This window comes from Gadus chalcogrammus, chromosome 9, assembly GCF_026213295.1.
Source record: "Gadus chalcogrammus isolate NIFS_2021 chromosome 9, NIFS_Gcha_1.0, whole genome shotgun sequence".
Lineage (NCBI taxonomy): Eukaryota > Metazoa > Chordata > Actinopteri > Gadiformes > Gadidae > Gadus > Gadus chalcogrammus.
The window spans coordinates 8,640,430-8,661,310 of NC_079420.1; the positions used below are offsets into that span (position 1 = coordinate 8,640,430).

General features: G+C 48.8%; 1 protein-coding gene across 2 annotated transcripts in view; it reads right to left on the reverse strand.

Annotated features, from left to right (window-relative positions):
* Positions 1-155: 155 nt before the first annotated feature.
* The window catches only part of banp (BTG3 associated nuclear protein), a 44,901-nt gene continuing 24,175 nt past the window's right edge, over positions 156-20,881 (reverse strand). The window contains exons 10-14 of one of the 2 annotated variants that reach the window (XM_056599476.1): positions 20,860-20,881; positions 18,714-18,785; positions 16,464-16,508; positions 5,545-5,685; positions 156-1,580 (exon numbers count right to left, since the gene is read on the reverse strand). The exon at positions 20,860-20,881 is cut by the window's right edge and continues 97 nt beyond it. In XM_056599476.1, the coding sequence (XP_056455451.1) occupies positions 1,464-1,580; positions 5,545-5,685; positions 16,464-16,508; positions 18,714-18,785; positions 20,860-20,881 (397 nt within the window). In that variant the 3' untranslated portion in view covers positions 156-1,463. The remainder of the gene's footprint in view (positions 1,581-5,544; positions 5,686-16,463; positions 16,509-18,713; positions 18,786-20,859) is intronic. The other variant, XM_056599474.1, reaches the window with a different exon arrangement.

Genomic DNA, 20,881 nt, shown 5'->3' on the forward strand with positions numbered 1-20,881 from the left:
AGCCGTTTACTTATCGGTTACTCGCTGACTTAGAGTGATCCATCATCATCGCAGGCTCACTTATTCATCCTCAAAAGCCAAACAAGAACATTTCTCAGGCCAGTTGGAAAGACGAACTAGCCTCGAAATGTGATGTTGGTTTTAGCTGATAACACACAATGGAGCGATGGGTAATTTTGTGACGTGTGCACAGGCATGAAATCCCATTAATTTTCAATCAGTAGATCCTACGTATCAGTGTCTGTCCAGTTGCATCTGGACGGATAAACAGTATGCAGTAGTCTGGACCAGTAGAGATCAATATCAAGCTATTCATTGATACTTAATGTTAGAAACAGTTGAGTCGAACAGTAAACGAGACTATTTTCTGGCCATCCTGTGAAAAGCAGCTTTTTTTTTCTGGAACCTGAAGCCGTTTCTTTGCCAACCAGACAAATTAAAAACACACATGACAGGGACCCACAAAATATTTTATTCACAAGAATTCATATTTCTCAGAGACAAACCCAAAGACTTACTAACCATTCTATTGGTTACAAAGTCTGCCCCATTGCATCCCTTACCCTGTCTACTATGTGGTATTCTACCTTGAGGGGGAGGGAAAAATAAACCAGAAAAACCAAAAAAATTTCAGCATGTTACAATTAGACAAATCTAACCGAGGGACAACGCGATGCGGCGGCGGCAATACGAAAACAGCCAGGGGAGCCCTTGGGGAAGGCAGGGTTTACGACAAGCAGAGACCGCTTCAGAACGCCAGGAGAGCTGACTCTTAGTGATCACGGGTCACGGCCCACAGCCCAGCCCCAGGACACCGCAGCCCCATGGGGTAACGAGAGAGACCTGCCTCGGCCAAGTCCTGGACGTCCGCCGAAAAACATACATTATATCGTATCATATCAAGGTGAAAACAGAGGGCTGCGCTGCTTAGTCTGAAGGTGGAGTCGAGGACCGCAACTGAACCCAGAGAATAGGATCAACATGAACCAACAAGAGCTTAACTTGAACCTTTAGATTTGACGTAAGCAGGGCGGGTGCAGATGGATGCGGTACCGGGGGGGGGGGGGGGGGGGGGGGGCCGTGGTTCTGCCAGGCGCTCTCCGTGGGAGGAGGACTCCCGGGTCCGTTGGGTATGCCCTGGATGGGGGGGGGGGGGGTTGGGCCGGGTCCATCCGACCTGGCACGACCCCGCCTAACTGCCTCCCCACTGAAGTTTCGCCAAAGAGAACTTCAACGCACTTGAACTCATGGTGTTGTTGGGAGGGCCAAAAACAAACAACAACTGATATGGTTCTTCATGCTCCAATCAATCCTCACCACCGTTGTTGGAAAATACAAAAAACTGAACAAGAAAAGCATCGTCCGTGGTGGCGCCCCCTGCTGGCCGCTGGGCTCCAGAGGGGGTTTTCCCCGGTCAGGAGCATGTCTTTGGGGGGCTTAGAGGAGGGCACGGTCCCCCCTCTTCAGGAGATGATAGAGTTGACGACATGCACCACCTCGCCGTTCTCTGACTGCATGGCTCCCTGGAGGGCCTCCTTCACCTCCAGGTCCTCCTGCATGCCGGGGGCCAGCTCTGAGGCCTGGGGGACACAGGAGATAGGAGGTAGGACACAGGACATAGGAGACAGGACCTAGGACTTGCGATTTACAACACAGTACATACGCCACAGGATTTAGGACTTGGGACTCATGACATAGGATATAGGAGACAGGACAATGAGAGGAGTTGGCGAGATGAGCCACCAAGCCAGGAGACTCATGAGGCAGTGGGTGGGGAAAGGCCGAAAGAAGGGGGGAGAAAAAAAAAAAGAGAGAGAGAGCGAGAGAGAGAGAGAGACGGGAAAGGCTGAAGGAAGGAAGAAGAGAGAAAAAGAGAAGAAAGACAGAACAAGAGAAGGATAGAAGGAGCAAAAGAAAGAAGAAAGGAGGTGAGAGAAAGAAAATCATGTTTGAGTTTATGTATAGTAATTTAGCGGATGATTATATCTGGAACAACTCCCAGGTTGCGTTTGACAACAATCAACAATCGATCCAAGAGCCCAATCACTACAGATCGCCCTTGGCGCGACTACACAAGTCCACCTTCGCAGAACCAAGAACCACCAGATACGAGTGTTGCTTCACTCTGCTGGAGAGAGAGAGAGAGAGAGAGAGAGAGCGCGATGCCGATGACGGAAGGCTCCTAGCAGGATGACTCACTCCTGACTCACTCCTTCCTGCACCGCACGCCAAAGGTTCCCTCCAACACACCTGCAGTGCTTTCTACACTCCCCCTCCTCTCCTGTCAGGAGCGGCGCTCTCCGACGGCCAGCGTCTCTCGGACCAGCACACAGCTGCAGCTCACCCGACCACGCCCTGCAGGATCACTGAGCCCTGGCGCGCTACGCGCAACCATTGGCGACGCACGGGGCCAAGTAAATGGTAAATGGACTGCGTTTATACAGCACTTTTCTAACCAGTGGCAACTGAAAGCTCTTTAAAACATTGCCTAACGTTGACCGGTTCATGCGCACATTCATACACGCACAGCGGTGTCAACCCTGCAGGGCAACAGCTAGATCGTCGGGGGGGCAGTTAGGTCGAGGTGTCCTGCTCAGGGACACCTCGACACTCGGCTAGGAGGAGCCGGGGATCGAACTAGCAACCTTCCGGTTGCCAGCCAACCCGCTCTGCCTCCTGAGCCACTTGCCGCCCAGCGCAGCTTACGCAGAGTTCCACGGAAAAGGCTGGCTGCATCGAAACCTAGACGACCGCAGTTCTACCGCCACGGGGCCTTCGCTTGCTTCCTCCATCAGGGACGCTGCTGGATATTGGGAGTACTTCAGTTTGGCTGCAGCCCGGGCGCTTGGCAGCCATCTTCCGCAGGCTGCTTGAGGAGTGTGCCTGGGAAGAGTCCTGTCTGGATCGCCTGACCTGGGGCTCAGCCATGGCACGCCTAAACATCCCCACCTGAAGAACCTCTTCCCCTACCGAGCACTAAAAACATGCTGGAAGTAGCGGCTAGCGTTTGAGAGGAATGGATGGACACAATGAGTAAACTAAACTAAAAATGGTGCGATTAATAACAACAAACGGCGGGCGTAATTTATCAAAGAATTTGTATAAATGCTGCCATGTGTTTGGACAGAGATGACAGGTTTGTTTTTCCGCACAAGGGAGACAGAATCCTTAACCTTCCACTGAACGCAAAACAAAACCCCAGATCTGCACCGATGATACCAGTTTGGTTTGCTTCACGCGGCAACACATGTCCCTGTCCTCAATGCACCTCGTGCTCAAATCCTGACACTGTACTCGCGGCTCATGGGGCATCTGGAGCCAAACCCTTGGACGACCCTGCCGTTCCAACGTCAGTTGAGTTGTTTAGTCATCAGAACTTGATGAACTCCAACAAACACAGACCATTGTCCCCAGACGAACACGTGCCTTCCTGGTAAAATTCCTTCTTTGGTTGATCAGACGCGAGAGACGGCAATCGGTTAAGTAAACACATTCACACAACCATCATGTGTGGTGGGGTGGAGGGAAGGTGGAGGCGTGGTTCCTCTTTGTAGCTGTAAAAGGTCCTGGAAGGAATCAGCGGAGGGAAAACAAACAATATTTGATTCCTCTCTGCTCTGGCCTGCAGTGCAGGCCTTGTGTTACGACGCATGCAGCAGCAATCATGTACACTCATAACGCCGCGCGGCTGGCCGGAGCCCAGCCAAGCGGCTTAATCAATATAGGAAGTCTCTGCCCCGCCTATGTTCTCCCGGGGGGCATGGAGCCAGGTCACCTAGGCAACCCGGCCCAAAACACTGAGACAACAAGGCTCCGACGCGAGGGAGGGAGGGGTCTTTACGAGCGGCCCTGACAGCCCGATGGAGGGCCGGTCTTGAGGTCTGCATCTTCACGTGTCTCAGTGAGACGCACTTAGGATCAATCACGCTCCGGGCCAGACGCTGTCCTCCCATACGCGGCTCTAAACATCTACAAACCTTCCTCTTTAATCGCTCTCATGACAGGACGGGGGGCCGGGGGCCGGGGGGGTATGGGGGTGAATGAGACAAGATGGATGGGATGGTGGGGGGAACTGAGGGAACACTAAAAAAGGCCTCTCAACTCCACACGTATGCAGACGGCTGTGATGATGCATCGCCCCGTGCGTTACATGAACGGGGCCGTCCTGCCTGACTGCACGAAACATCTGAATGCTTTTGAAGGAAATATGCTTGATGCCTGTTGGACCAATCACGATCACGGCAAAGACAACCTTACTGTTGCATGATCAGCACACCGTTTGGGGCCCTTGGGGAATATTTGAGGGACCTGCCTCTCCCAAACCGCCATGTCCATGTTGGGAGACTTTGAAGGGGGGGGAGATTGTGAGGGGGAGACTGAGCGGGGGGAGACCATGAGGGGGCAGTGTGGTGCATGTGTGTTTATACGTAGTAGTCATTACGCCAGCTGGCAAGCTGCACAGGAACGAGTGTGTATATACTGTACATACATGCATTTGGTTAAACTCAGACAGAAGCTGTCAATTAGCCAGTGGTGCATCAGTGCATATTAAGCAAGTGCAGCGTCTTTTTTTATTTCCTTTAATGGAATGAGTCACTTTTAACTCCCTGATGTCCTGATGATTGATGCGTTGGGAAATCATCGCCGAGTGCGTGAACACGCATGACTCAAGCGTTCAAGTGCGGATTAAGTTGGGATCAGGTGTGTAATCCAAACCATCCTAGGGATCTTCTAGTGTCCACTACAGACTTTCTTTTGACTGCTTGGCCATCGCGAACAACGGGAACCTCTTTCACTTTGCGTGGTTCCCCGTTTACTGGGCCATACATCTCCAAGGACTCTCTTAACCAAAGACAGATTCCTTATGAAGCCCACTTGGCCCTCTGTGATGTGATAAAACCGAAGAGGGGAACCGAGAACAGATCTGCAGGAAGCTGATCAGCTGTTCCTCCAAACTCGGCTATTTAATGCACTTATCTCAACACCGAACGCCTGTCAACTGCGATCGCTCTTACTTGTAATAAGGCTCCTGATCACCTTGGAATGATATGTTATGTTAAACCTCGCTGTAGGAACGCTTGCCCAACAAAAACTATTTACATGTGTGTGTTTGCACATCTGCTGGGAAACAGGGAAGAAATGTGTGCGTCTGCTTCCTGAGTCAGCACGCCGATCTGTGTGATCTGGGTGCGCGTGTGTGTTTATGTATGTATCTGTGTGCGTGCGTGCGTGCCAGCTCATGCGTGTGTGTGTCTGCATATATGCGATCATGTCTTCAAATGTGTGTGTTAGTGTGTGTGCTTATGTGTCTCACAAGTGCATTTGTGTGCATTGTGCGCATGCATGTGTGAGTCTGCTTACGTTCACGAGTATGTCATCACATGTGTGTGTGTGTTCACGAGTATGTCATCACGTGTGTTTGTTGGTTCACAGAGTAATGTCATCACATGCGTGTGTGTGTTGTGTGTCACGAGTATGTCATCACGTGTGTGTGTGTGTGTTCACGAGTACGTCATCACGTGTTTTGCGTGTGCAGGTTCTCACCTGTACAGCAGTCGTGTGATCTGCGACGGGGGCCAGCTGGACGTACTGCACCTGGATGTCCGAGGGGAGGCTGCTGCCCTCCACCGTCGTGGCCCCCCCGTCAGACGAGGCCACCGCTATGAGCTGAGCCCCCCGCAACACCTGGAGAGAGAGAGAGAGAGAGAGAGAGAGAGAGAGAGAGAGAGAGAGAGAGAGAGAGAGAGAGAGAGAGAGAGAGAGAGAGAGAGAGAGAGAGAGAGAGAGAGAGAGAGAGCGAAGAGAGAGAGAGAGAGAGAGAGAGAGAGAGAGATTGTTTTATTGGTTGTAGATTTAATATTAAACGTTATCGCATCATGCACATCCCTGTTTACAAGTTCTTAAGCCTTGGTCGGACTCATGACGGGACGAGCTCGTTGCGTGAACTGCTGAGGTTCGTTGTGCATCTTACTAACTATGTATGTAATCGCAAAAAATCTACTTCCCATAATAGAATGTGAGAAAGCCAAAATACTCCAATAGACGATCTGCCGTTGGGCTTTAAGGAACTCTACTGGCTGGAAATAGTTGGTTCCAATTAAAAACCAAAGCTCATTTATGGCCATGAGAAGTGTTCTTAGTTCCACACACACACACACACACACACACACACACACACACACACACACCACACACACCACACCACACACACACACACACACACACACACACACACACACACACACACACACCCCACACACACACACACCACCCACCCACACACACACACACACACCACCACACACACACCACACACACACACACCACACACACACACCACACACACACACACCACACACACACACCACACACCACACCCCCCCCCCCCCCCCCCCCCCCCCCCCCCCCCCCCCCCACCCACCACCCCAAAAGGAATCCATGTGGATGCATGCACACAATCACACAAAATGACAGACTGACAGAGTCAGTCAGACAAGTTTGCATCACAATTCCCACAGTTGCATCTTGATACCATGTAAACATGTTTCCCACTTCCCTTCTGGCAGACTGTTTACACATCAAGTAGATCAGAAACATTATGGCCTGTTCAATTCAATTATATCTTTATGAGCTTTGGTAACTGCACTTTATTAAATTATACGCTTGCTAAAATTGGAATCATTTGGCTCTGTTTCATGAAAAAAAGCCTAACAAAACAAAAGGAAACGGCAAAAAGAGCGGAGGGAAGAGGAAGACGAAGAGAACGAGGGAAAGCAGATTAAAACTGGAGATTGTGTGTGGGATCCTTATCCTGAACGATGTGGAACATAAACTCTACAATGTGGCTTCCAGGCGATAATCACAGAGTAATGCACCCCAGCTTTCCCGTTGAAGGCTATTCCTACAGCTTGTTGAAGACACTCTCGCTGATAGCCAAGACCACAGACAGGGCTGCACATGTGTGCACGAGGAACTAACCACACCTCGGATGAGAACGCATCCAGACGCAGACGCACACACACTGAGCTGTAGGTGCTGACCTTCAGCAAACCGACCCGCAGGGGAGTTCCCTCAGCATGCAGGACAAAGCTTTTTTACTAACCTGCAAATCACATCAGGTTGTGTTGCAGCACATACACAAAGAGACCCATTGAAGAAATGAGGCACTTCAATCTTGTCAGACCTCCTGGTGATATTAAACGTTTCTGTGACTCTGACTGGATGCAGGGCACTGTGCTGGGTTGAAGCCCTTTAGTACAACAATATGGGGAGTGGGCAGATCCACAACCGCTACACCACACAAACCTGAACCACTAGCTAGCCTTTGAGGCTCTGAGTCAGAGCGACGCCCAACTCCTCCCCCACCCTACATCAATCCTGCTGCCTCATCCCCGCTGCTTACATGGAAGCCATTAAGGTGTCCAGACTCACCTGGTAAGATAAAGGTTAAGTAATTTACATCTTATTTAAGGTTGGCTAAAGGCCGGATCTGGCCACCTGCGCGGGTACGTGACTCAGTAATCAGTGGTCAGCCAAAACACTAGACGGTGTGAAGGTAGATAAGTGGCTGTGATTGATCGGCAGAGATTATGGGTAATCACGCCCTTGGGATGCTAGTGTGAATGCCATCGCATGCGGTGGTTATGCAGAGCAGAGCAGACGTCGGCTGACTTGGAGACCAGACAAGAGGACCGCAGACAGCTGGTCAATGAGGGCAGGTGGCTTTATATCAACCGCTACATCCTCTGCTCATCTCTAAATCACCGTGCCCTCATGAAGGCTTGCAGAGGGTGGGAGCCAAGAGAAGGGACGGCACCGTTTCAATTATTGGTTCCCCGTCCGATACCCAATCCGGAACTGGGTTTGGTCCATGGTCATGCTGTGTATATCGGAAATAAAAAATGGTTACATCGATTTTTCGGTGTGTTTCTGGATATTCATGAGAACACTGGGCTTCGCAGCCCACATGTGTGCCCTCGCAGACGCCGGCCAGACAGCTGACGGTAAGATTGGTGAGAAATGGAAGTGGCATTGATCCTTTGGATCTGCATCACATACGTTCTTATTTTGAATTGGCGATGGACTTTACAAGAGAGAAATACTATTGTATAATCTCTGTCGGCTGAGGGGAAACTTTGATTTCACCTTCTTCAACACGAGAAGATGGGTGAGAATAAGAACGTATCGGAGCCTTCACCGGTCAGATCGGCGCCACCCTAGCCGGATGGGAACGATGCGTCACCTCACTTCCTCCACCTCACTCTGTGTATATACGCCAGTGTATGGATCTGTTTGCCTGTGTACAAGAGACAGTGTGTGTGTGTGTGTGTGTGTGTGTGTGTGTGTGTGTGTGTGTGTGTGTGTGTGTGTGTGTGTGTGTGTGTGTGTGTGTGTGTGTGTGCGCAATAGCGTGCGTGTGCGATAACATGCGTGCGATAACGTGGGTGCGTGTGTACGATAACATGCAAGGCCGGTGTGTTTCCGTGGGTCCAAATGGTGTTGCGTCTCAACACATGATTAGGTGGACCGGATGCTTGACCCTGGAGAAAGTTAAACACCAGTCTCCGACCTTAAAAAGGGAATAGATCTGCGTTCTCAGCTGTGCACCTCTGGGTGCTGCTCCACAGCACCCAGAGGCCTGCTCACAGTGAGTTGGAATACACAGAAAACTTGACAGGTCGTCGAAGTGCTTCGGACCCTCGCATTCATGACCCCATCCAGCTAATCTGAACTTCCATCTCACGCATGAGCTGGCCACTCAAAGTTCATCCAAGCGATGGAGAAACACATGCTTGGCACGGACCTCAATGGTTGAGGCTCCGTTTACTAACGTGTCTCTGGCCACATGATATTATGTGAATCACGTTCACACGCATTAGTGCTTTAGTGATGATGGAGCCAACAATGCCTGGCAACGACCAGTTGGTGGGAGCGCTTAGTTCTTGTGGACTTTGTGAATTATCAGTTTCTTACTGGTCAGTCTCATCAAGGGCAGGAGCCAATCCCGGTTGACCATGAGTACATATGAGCCAATCGCAGTACACTATGACAAGAGAGGAGCCAATCCCAAAAAACAATGAAAAGAGAGGAACCAATCCCAGTTGACTATGAGAACAAAGAAGCCAATCACAGTACACTGTGATAAGAGAAGCCAATCACAGTTGACTGAGAACAAAGCACTCAATAGCAGTTCACTATGAGAATGAAAATCCCGGTCGACTGTGGGGGTAGGCAGCGAAGTCAGGAATCAGCAGTTAATCAGTTCAACTGAGGTTAACTGGAAAGCGGAGAGCATGTTGTGTCTTATGAACGAACCAAAAACACCTGGTACGGCTCTACAAAACACGACCACGCCTAATATACGTGACACATTCTGTGCTCAGTGTGTCTGCAAAGGCCCCGTCAGATCTTAGGCACATTAGTTATGGTTGCAGTCCAGCTTTTATCAATTGGGAATTGCAAATAATCCGCTGTTGGCTGGATGTGGGGTAAGGGTGTCACGATGCAAAGCAGACAAGGTGCCGTCCAAAAATGCAGGGTTCGAAAAACAGCCCTGGCGGCCCTTGACAGATTGAGCCACGGGGGATATGTTGGCCTTCGTAAGCATCTTCAATTCCCGCAGAGCTTGCCAGTTGCATTGAAATGAAATCATCTTTTTCGAATGCCGTTATGGCTTCAGCAACAATGAAACCAAGTTACTGAGGAAATGAAGAGCAAAGAGAGCGAAGGCGACCGAAAGAGAAGGGAGCAGACGAGAAAGACAGAGCAGCAGAACAACCACAGCAGCACTAATGCAGAAAACATTCAGGTTACCAATAACTGAATGTGTAAACAAAGCATCGGCCAAAGAGCTGGTTCACTTCAAGGAGTTGTAATGCAGAAACCATGCAGGTTCCCAATAACTGAATGTGTAAACGCACCGTCAGCCAAAGAGCTGCTTCACTTCAACCAGTCTTTTGGTTTAATGTGACGGAAGTTTAATTAAAATAATGATGGGATAAGATCAGCAGCACAAAATGATCCTGTATGCATGCATAGTGACACTGTAAGGCTATCCTTGTTTACTATTAGACTGATCTGTACCAGACATCCCGACTTCTTAGTAATTTGGAACAACGTTGCATTATTGCTCAAACTCAAGGGAGGTCTCACTACAGTATGTGGTGCATTGACTGTCTCGGGTGTTTGTTCTAATGATTGTCACGACACAAACCATGGGAAATTAACACCCTTACTTTCCACACTAAACAACAATTCTTCCCTTTATCTATCCTCTCATAAAAATAAAACAAGAGCCAATCCACCAATCTGGTTTCCCTTTATTCCCAACGGAATACTTCTGCCTCTCTCAGCTCTCTCCAAAGGAAAGAGAAAAAGAAAATCACCCAAACAACTGCAGGAGAACAAAAGTTGGGGAAATGAGAAAGGAAACATTCGGAGCCCAGAGTGGCTGGAACTTCCTCTGTGTGCTTCTCATCCGTCAACAACATCTGGGTCTAGAGTCCTGCTGGCGGAGGACAGATGTCCAGCCTGAACCAACTCGTGGTGTGGTGGGTGGGGGGGGGAAGAGAGAGAGAGAGAGAGAGAGAGAGAGAGAGAGAGAGAGAGAGAGAGAGAGAGAGAGAGAGAGAGAGAGAGAGAGAGAGAGAGAGAGAGAGAGAGAGAGAGAGAGAGAGAGAGAGAGAGAGAGAGAGAGAGAGGAGAGAGAGAGAGAGAGAGAGAGAGAGAGAGAGAGAGAGAGAGAGAGAGAGAGAGAGAGAGAGAGAGAGAGAGAGAGAGAGAGAGAGAGACCTGCAATGCGAGTGGGCAGAATCATTCCAGTGCCCTGAAATCCCCGCACCATTTGGGTTGATACTACTTTCTTGCCTACCGTCTTACCAACTGACAGAGTTTGGAGGCAAAGACGCCAAATTGTGCTATAAAGATGATTAGGCAGCCTCAATTCCCGATTTAACGGTTGAAGTTGGAAATAATTCCCGTTTCCTGGACCACCCGTCGCTTCCCACGCCCACTCCCACCCCTGCCCCCACATCACCCCGTTGTTCACAGAGCAGAACACAAAACCTGTATCCAATCAGGCCCCCTCACACATCCCCCACGACACCACATCCACCCCAACACAAGTCCTCTTCAAAGGCTTGTAGGGGTAGAGGTTCCGTCACAAAAACCAACATGGCTTGAGTTCAGATCCACAACAAGAAAGGTTCAGAATAGCACTTATAAAGACGTAATGGATCCAGAAGGATCCAGCTCTCGTAGGCAAAACGATCTTCAGAGACATTTCAGGGATCGGCAACACGCATCTGAACTTTATAACGTCAGTAAATTTCATATTTCATGACAACTTTGTCGCGATCATAATTATCTCGTTTAATTCCAACAGCCAGCCCATATATAGTCCATTTGATGTAACCGCAATGTCAAATGTTGCTTTCACTACAGCACAATGCAAACATTGCTCAAAGGAGCAATCTTTTACACGGTAGATTCTTATTCTTTCAAGAAGAGGACTCAAACTGACAGTAATGACGGAGAGGCAACAAAAGCCTGCTGGTACCAATGAATCAATCACTCAACGCGGTTGACGTACTCTGCCCAACAATGCTAATCCAACCATCATTCTCCCAGCTGCCCAATGGTACGTAACGGTCATCTCCTATCACCACGGCAACCCTTTTCCTCAAGTCCTTCAGACAGTGCATCTGTCTGCATCGATGAGTGTTTGACGCAACAGCCGGAAACTATAAAAACACGGAACGAGGATGACATAATTTAGAAGAACACAAAAACGTCACGCTCAATTGTTTCAAAGTGGCCGTGGCCAGCTCCGAAGAGCATATATCACATCGATCCTTATCTGAACCCCGTGTCCTGACGCCGGGGTCAAATATGGCCGCGGCATTCCCAGAATTCCCATTGAGGATGTGATAAAGGATCTGACCGCTCAATAGGTTGTCTGTGTGATGGTGGAGATACGAGCGAGCGTGGCGGAGTGCAGCAGTTGATGTGCACCCTAGGGGGGGAAGTGAGATGGTGACTCACCGAGTCTAACAGCTTGCCGTTCTTAAGATTGCGGCCGGTGACTCAGAAAGAAGGAAGAGATCCCTAGAGCGTGCCTCGGAGGATGCATACATCCCAACAGAAAATACTCTGCAAACTCATGCTTTCCCCCTCCCTGACTCACCCCACAGTATCTTCACTATATGCTCTCAAGGTGCAGGCAATTTGTGTTTTTGCTGAGACGAGAAGTCGGTTTTCCCCACCCAGATTGTGTTATCTGGTTAGTCGCGCAGATGGGATATGCTTCGTGTGAAGAACCGGGATCATGTAAGCGGGCTGTGCAGATCTCAACAGAGGTCACGTCACCAAGGCCCTGTGCCGGACTGAGCGATCTGCCAGTAAGCAAGACAGGCAGACAACAGCCAAGATTGTGACACAGAGAGCATGAGGCTAATAAATACAGATTTGCGGCCCAGTCTGTATTTTTGTTTTAATTTTATCGTTTTCCCCCTAATTTTTTACAGAGCCCCCATTGGCTCTGTAAACCTTTTCTTGGACCGCAAATTATTAAATACACAGCAATGTGCACGCACACGCAGTGTTTACAGGACCTGGCGGCCCGGTCCGGGAGGGGTGGCGAGCCAGACGATCTGTCCGGGTGACACAGTTCTCACAGAACCAGAACCTCTCAGAGAAGGGCCACGGAGAGCACAGCTGCCCCAGATCCAACCCTACCCTCTGCTGATGGGGTCGGCCCGTGAAGGCCGAGGGGCGACCTCAAAGACAGCTTCCCCCTCTCTCTCCTCTCGACTCGCTCTAATGGAAGGCAGGGCTCCGCAGCATCCCGGGCCTTAGCTGGATCTTTATAGGCCTCCGCACTTATTTGGATTTGGGATGGATTCCGCAAGGAGCTTAGAGGCGTCAGCAAAGGGAGGGACGACTTTTAACTCTTTGTTGTGTCTGGGGCTCAGTGGTTACCGGTTACTCGGTGAAACGTCGCGAAGGATTCAACTCGGATCGCATTAAATATCAACCGAAGAGTAGCAGGCTTCCTGGCTGTGCGTTGACTTGTTTAAGGCCCGGAATACTATAAAAGCAAGAGACAGCACTTGCAGACATACCGTTAGCAGGGTATGTCTGCCTCTATTTTCTTCTCCAGCCAGGACATTTATCTGACATGCCTCCATGTGGTCTATGTCTGTAGGGTAAGCTCACAGCTGAGAGGGAGAGGCTTTGAGATAAGGCTGTGCAGACAGTGAGAGCAGTTAAAGATTATTTTAATAGTTTCAGATGTCTCACTCTCTCCTCCCTCACTACTTTTCTCTCCCACTCTCAAGCAACCGTACCAGGAATACATTTTGTCCAATTTATTTGACATGAGCATTGCTTTCAGTCTGGCTTTACTTGGACGCTCAGCCAGTACGAAGACACAAAGGTCAGGCATATGACGCAAACAAACATGTAGACTGAAACAGCACAGATCTTGTCAGATTGTGCACATGGACACAGACACACACTCACATCACTATATTTGGAAAAACATATCCGCCTTTGACACAAGGGAAACGTATTGACTCACTTACAGCCAACCTACAACATCCAGCCCTAAATGATAAAACGACTGTTGACAGAGACCAGGGTTGTACTGAAGGGGCTTTCAAATAAGAGGCGGACACACACATGCGTGCACGTGCAGACACAGCCCATGGTCCTCACCCCACCACCACCAGGGGGCCAGCGAGCCAGATGTGAGCGGAGGAGGGCAGACGAAATGAGAGGAGCTCAGGGAACCATCTTCCTGTCTATCTTTAGCGCAGGAAGAGGAGAGGGAGGAGGTGAGGAGGGGAAGGAGATGGAGGAGAGAGGAGACAAGGGGAAGACTGGGAGATGAGGAGAGGGAGGAAGGGAGTAGGGGAGGAATGAAGGAGAGGAGGAGAGGAGGGGAGAGGAGGAGAGGAGGAGCGGGATGAGACAGGACCTGGGGAGGGCTGGTCTGGTAGAGCTCCAGAGCTACGCTGATATAGCGTAGGCCAGGCTACAGTAATGCAGTCAGAGCACAGTCCAGAACCATTACATCCACCACATTGATGTCAATGACGCAAGGATGTGGGGGGGTGTCTGCAAATACTAAATGAGGCAAAGAAGGGAATACATATCCGTTTGAATATATATCAGACGATAAACTCTCAAGGCGCTTTTTTCAATGTTTCTGGCACTCGATTGGTATTGTTCCCCAGTTAACATTGAAAGCAGAAATTCAAAGTTCTTTGTCTGGCACTTTAGTTGCTGGCCAGAGCCAGTGGCAAAAGGAGTCCCTTCTGGAAGGAGCAGGTTCCTACCCACAGAGGTCTGAGGGGGGAAGCCAGCTAGCACTTGCCCTACACTAGAAGAACCTCTTCCAGAAGCTGGTCCACTGCAGTATACAAAGTAATAACCACCGTTCAGCCATTACCAAGCAAACCAAAATCAAGGCATGAACCTACATGCATACAAGTCGAGGAAACGGGATTCGGTTACAAGACTTTTTAACTGGTATATATCTAATACAATAGTGCAAAATCTGAACCAGGATTTGGTGCAGACCGGTGCCAAGACACACAGCAGAGACAGACTGGAGAGCTGCCATCGGGCTAGGAAAACAAGGTCATTTGAGGACATGCGTCTGTGTGAGTCTGTGTGAGTTCGTGTGAAGGTTCTTGGTGTGTTGGTTACACAGAGAGAGAGAGAGAGAGAGAGAGAGAGAGAGAGAGAGAGAGAGAGAGAGAGAGAGAGACAGAGAGACAGAGACATAAGAGCTGGGTTGTGTGGTGACTAACTCACACTCAATTGAAAACACATCCAGCCCAACAGCCAGTAAAACAGACAACAAAAATACACGGTCTGTCTATTTCACAAACACACACACACAGGAACATGCATGCTCGCACGCACACAGACACACACACAATTAAGTATCATTAAGAGCTCCCCTCGATTTAATTGTGTGAGTCGTGTTTACAAACAAATCTTAAGGCAGCAGCACTAAAGGCAGCAGCATCCTCATCATCATCATCCTCCTCCTCATCTCCCTCCTCTTCCTCTTCCTCTCTCAGATGTTATTTTGGGAACCGGCAGGCAGCCGCTCCCCAGACACACCTGACGCATGAGTCAGCGAGGAGCTCTCGCTCCAGCTCAGGGCTCCAATTGGCCGGGCACCAGGCGGTGTCGCCTCCGTCCCGGGGAGCGTGAGAAAGAGCTTTTGCCGACCGGGGGTCTCGCTCGCAGACAAACAGCGTGAGGACATGAATCCTGGATCACAGGCCCGCTCGGCTGCTGCAGCCTGTATATGGACCGAAACGGTCACACACACTCGCGCTGCTCCGAGAGGGTCTGTCCGTCTCCCTCTCTCGCCGGGGCTTCCAGCGGGAGGAACACAGAGAGAGAGAGGAGGAGAGCCAAGATATCCAACTACGGCATGGGAGCCGATAGGGTCGTGGAGGAACGGAGAAGGCCTGAAGATGGGGAGGCCATGCATAGCGTGTCGTGCATGTGTGTTCACGTTGCTGTGGTGACCAAGACTTAGCAGTGCAATTTGAATTAAAATGAGTTCACAAATTATCGAATGTTATCGAGTGTTCAATTATTGTTTTCAATCGTTCCCTTCAATTTTGATCATTTTAAACTTAAATATCACATTTTCCTACAATGAAACCGGCTGGCTGGGAGTAATTCATGTAAAGAGCCCTTGGGTTGTTGGTTGACATTTTTGGTTCAAGATGACTGGTTGTGTTTGAATGAGTCAATATGTTTTACTGGTGGAAATGATTGATACTAGGAACCCCTTGAATGCCAATTTGGCAAAATCCATGTGAACTCTACTAGGCTACGTCTAGTTCCTCTAATCGCCCCCATCCCTTAGTCAGGATTCCCCTACGATGATTCCCAGCAGCGTGCTGAGGTTTCTGAGTGCTGATGTGAGTGTTCACCAACAGGATGAGCCATCAGAGACGTCTTAGTGTGATTGCAGTGGGGCTCTTGGGCTGCATTTCAACCAAAATGGCCACTTACACTGGTATAACAGCATAATGCCTCAACTAGCAGGCGAGTGCAGTATGTGTGCGAGACGTCTTTTTGTGTGAACGCAAATACTGTTGCTGCTGTTCTACACAATTAAAGATGTAGGTTATATTATGGTCACTATAGTCTAAAGCCATTAATGAGCTTGTGCCACGTACAGTAGATTCTTGCATTTGTTATTCTCCTAATAGCAGAACGCCATTTTTCAGTCCGTTTTTTTACAGTATTTCTTTAATAGTATTATTAATTTACATATTATATATTTATTTTAATTTTCCCAAAAAAATATAGGCCTATATAGTTTTTTTGCATGGCTGAGTGAAGTGACTCCAGTATCCACCACTACTGGAGACATGCGGGGTAAACGGTGCTTAGCTAGTAGTTGAATAGAAAAGGTGAGCTCTTACCTGTCCGTCCTGGCTGACGTGCACCTGATGGATCTGCAGGTTTCCCTGAGAGTGGGAGAGAAACACAGCCGACAATTAGAAGAAATTTCAAAGTATTTCTGAAAACAAACCCCGGTATACTCCACAACACATGTACGGTGTAAAGATGTCATTCTAAACAGTGAATTGTGATCATGTGGGCTGTACCCGTTTAAACCGTCTTTCTCCTGATTTATGTGTTTAGGAAACCTCTCTTGTAGTGGGTTTTTGTTGCTTGCTCAATTCAGTTGTACACACGTCTCGCTACTGTCACAGAGAGCACGAGACTTTACAGACGAGGCAATCAACCTATAACCGATCAATGTGAAACAAGTTAGGTCTGAAGAGTTGAATCGAGTTGCATTCGGTGCCGTGAACTCCCATTGTTGCCCGAAGGAAGAATGTAGAACGAAGGCAGACAGCGGCCCGCACTGGGACTTGTTTAACTCTGCTTTTGGACAACAACACACGACTACGGCACCAAAAGCATGGCTCTGCTCTTCTGCTGGACAGACGCAAGTTGTAAGCAGGGGGGAAATAAATGGATGCCTTTGGCTCTGTCGTTGACGCGAGGGGAAAAACAATAACTCAAACTGGCCGTGCCGCTCGAAAAGTACGAAATTAAATCGAACAGCGCGGCAACATAAAACGCTCTATCTATCTAGCTATCATTGGCGCATGACTTATTAAGCAGACTCTTGATTTGTGCTGGGAAAAAGCTTTTTTGGGAAGAGCAGCAGCTGGAGAAGGGACCGAACTCTGGAGCAGGCGGGTGCATCGCCACACACACACACACGTGTTCACAGCGCGCATGTGGTTCTGGTAAGACACTGTTGAAATTTGGAGAGTACTTCTCATGTCCTTGGAGATGAGTCAAGAGTGATGTCATTTCTGGCGACATCTTGTAGACCACCAAAGACAGAAAAGTATCGGTAGGCTATGAGGCCAACAGTACAGTCTTCTCTCCAGAATCAGAGCAGAGTACCACCAAACCTTGTCGCACCTCTCCACGCAGAGAGGGCACGGGATGGGCCCGCTGCACACCACCAACTTTCCTCTCGTCTTAATTCAGTTACGGGGAGACGTCTAGCGCCGTTTAAAGCAGTTCACGCTGCCATATGGGCACCGAGTAGCAAAATCTCCCCAATAGCTCATTTCCTTTTCAAGCGCGCTGAAACCAATGGCTTTGATGGGCGCAGTCGGCCCACAACCAAAACACACCGGCTGAGTGACAGCTGGGAGTATGGGGATTTTGTTGCTAAGCTTTGAACTCTAGAAAACAAACAATATGAAGGAGTACGAGCAGGGCAGAAGGGACGAAAAAAAAGAGTCCTGGCTCGGGCCACAAAGAGCAGGAAAGGAGCTGGAGCTTTCCTGTCTCCACTAGAGTCCTAGAGTCTCTCTCTCTCTCTCTCTCTCTCTCTCTCTCTCTCTCTCTCTCTCTCTCTCTCCTCTCTCTCTCTCTCTCTCGGTCGCACGGATCTTCTCTCGTCGCGTCCCACCGATAGGATGAGGAGAAAACACGAGGTGTCGTCTGTTGTGGTTCTACGGCTGCGTGAGAGACCGCGATGCACTCGGAACGAACTCCCGTCTTGTGTCTTGAGAGTCCTCCAAACCAGGAGATTAGGAGATCTTAAATAGACGACGCCGATACACATGGAGTTACTGGCGGCTGAAGTTGGGATGGTACTGTGGGTAGCTGCTTCCCCCCGGGGACTTGAACCCTGGTTCACCAGAATAAGCGGCAGCGCCTTAATCCCGCCGGTCACACTAGAGCGTTCATCTACGGCGTCGGGTTGCTTTCTGATTCTGGGGGAACTTGAGCTCATTACTGCCACATTACCCAAATGGGTTTAGGAAAACCCCAGTTTTTGGAAGATAAAAGATAATCACTTTTCTCAAACATTTATACTCACGTTATATATTGAGACGAGTCAGGGAACAAAACGTTTTGCCCAACCTATAATTAATCCATCACCTATTTTATCCCCTGCATATGGTTTTCGGTGTAAGGTGTCTTAGCATGTTAGGGGGCAATGTTCTCTTGACACCAAATTGGATCCCATTATCATCAGCGGTGGTTCCCATTAATACACACTCAAAATCCAGAACAGAACAATGTGATCAGCCACACCCATTTGTTTCTCTACGCACTGTTACAGACTCGGGGCAACACTTACTAAACACCGAACAGAACGCACACTAAAACACAGAACACATATGAACACACACCTCGCTGTCTTGAGTGATCTGCACCTCCTCTCCCTGTGGCACCTGAGCGATGTGTAGCTGACCTTGAGGAATCTGAGGGGAAACAGGACGGGAGAGATACAACGGTCATGGCAAAACATAGAAATTTACTTTGTCCCCCACAGGGGGCGCAGTGCCATGTTACCAGGTCAGGGCAAAACATAGAAATACACTTTGTCCCCCAAAAGGGGTTGCAGTACAATGTCAAACCTGCTGCTCCCAGGCGTTTTAAAACCATAAAAAGTTTTGCTAAACATTCACGAGACAACGTGGTCGGACTGTTATCTCATTCTGCATTTAAGAAAAACATGTGGGAATAATTGCATAACATGGTCTCTATAACCAACTACAGAGTTAGATATTGTATGATTTAAATATCAAAAAATTATTAAAAGGTTTCAGACATGCCGGCGGATAATTAAATTCCAATATGTGATTAATTACTTGTTCTGATTGCCAAGTGTGGGATCGGCCCCATGCACAAGGTTTTGCTTAATGACTCATTAAAGCAATCTTGCGTTGGCAGCGGTGAACTGCCAGACTGTGTGCATGTGTGCACTTGTGTGTGTGTGTGCATGTGTGCGTGCGGGTGTGTGTGTGCGTGCGTCTCATTCCCTTTCCTGTATTAGTATCTCATTAATGTCAGCCTCAGCGATGCCGTCTAAAAGCTCTTTGCAGCTCTTTCCTTCCGATTAATGAAGTTATATCTTATTTTATCTTATTAGGGGTTTTATTGAGACAAATATCAGGTCGCTACCGTTTACTTGTACTCATACTGACTCTTACCCCCCTAGGCGAGGTAGCCCCCCCTCCTGCGGTCTCTGCCAGGCGAGACCCCTGGTCTAAGTGACGTTAGTGTGAGATGGCTGGCTGGTGGGCCATGGCATATGGGAGCATGGCCATTAATGTTAATTTGTTCCTCGTGCGGGGTATAGCCTGCGTATTGACTGTGAACACATTGTCGTTAAGGTTGTTGATCCTTTTTTATCATGCAAACTTCCAACAACAAATTTCCCCCAGTGCACTGTTCGTTAGCGGTTCCTCTGTGTGTGCGTGTTTGTTCCTGATCAACACTTTTAATCACGCTACAAAATAAAAAAAAATGTATTAAAAATAATTACTGCCCAAATTTCCAACCATGCACAAAAATAAATGCACGTTTTAAAAGATCTAAAACATCCAAGGTAATCACGAGACCGATACTGCAGAGGGCAGCTCCTACCAACAGGAGCTGGCCATCGTTTGTGTGAGATGGTGGTGCGGATAAAAGTCAAGCCAACGTTGCGCCCGGTCACACATGTGCCGGCCCACCCGTGGTGTTGTAATGGGTGTGACCTCTGACCCCTGCAGCTGTACACGGTCTCCCCAAAAACAGGTCTACCACTCCCACACTGCAAGAATGAGGATTGAATTTGGCAGAGCTTAGCATCCCGTCTATCCCCACGCCGTCCAAGACCGTGTCATGATGTGTTGTATTTGTTGCATGCATTCAGATCTTTTGGAGTAAACAAGTATGAAAGCCACGTCTACAAAGTCAAGTGCCTCGAATTTGCGCCAAGAGAAACTGCGGCCCGTCTCCGACAGCATACAGAGGAAACTGTGCATCCAAACACGGACGAACGCCGAGGTGTCCATGGAGGACCTCCGCCTTTCCAGGCACCTTGTGAAACCTCCAAAGGATTCGGCGTACCAAATGCTACTTTCATGTCCTTTTGAAGGCTTCAGAAACACTGTCTGTGATCTACTTCTACTACTTGCATAAAAAGATCCATGCCTACACTTAGATCCTTTTCTAGAAGTCGTGTCCCACCTGGCAGGCACATTGTTGCATGATGCCATGAAAAACAAAGACAATTGGGGATCACTTGAACAACAGTTATGCCCTTGTCAGTTGCACATTGGACCCTTGACACACACTTTATAACTAGATCCTAGACTTTTATATTGTACATCGATTTTTTGTATTTTATTTCTGCGTATCCTTATTTAATATCCATGTCGAGTTTTTAATTTTGGTATTTTATACTATTTGTACTCGCGCGTGGTTATTTTGTGCGTGGTTGCAAAATGACAATCAGGCACTTCCTGGTTCTGACTTAGAGGAACTAGAAGAGGATAGTCCACTCACCACCTGCACCTGACCGTCTTCC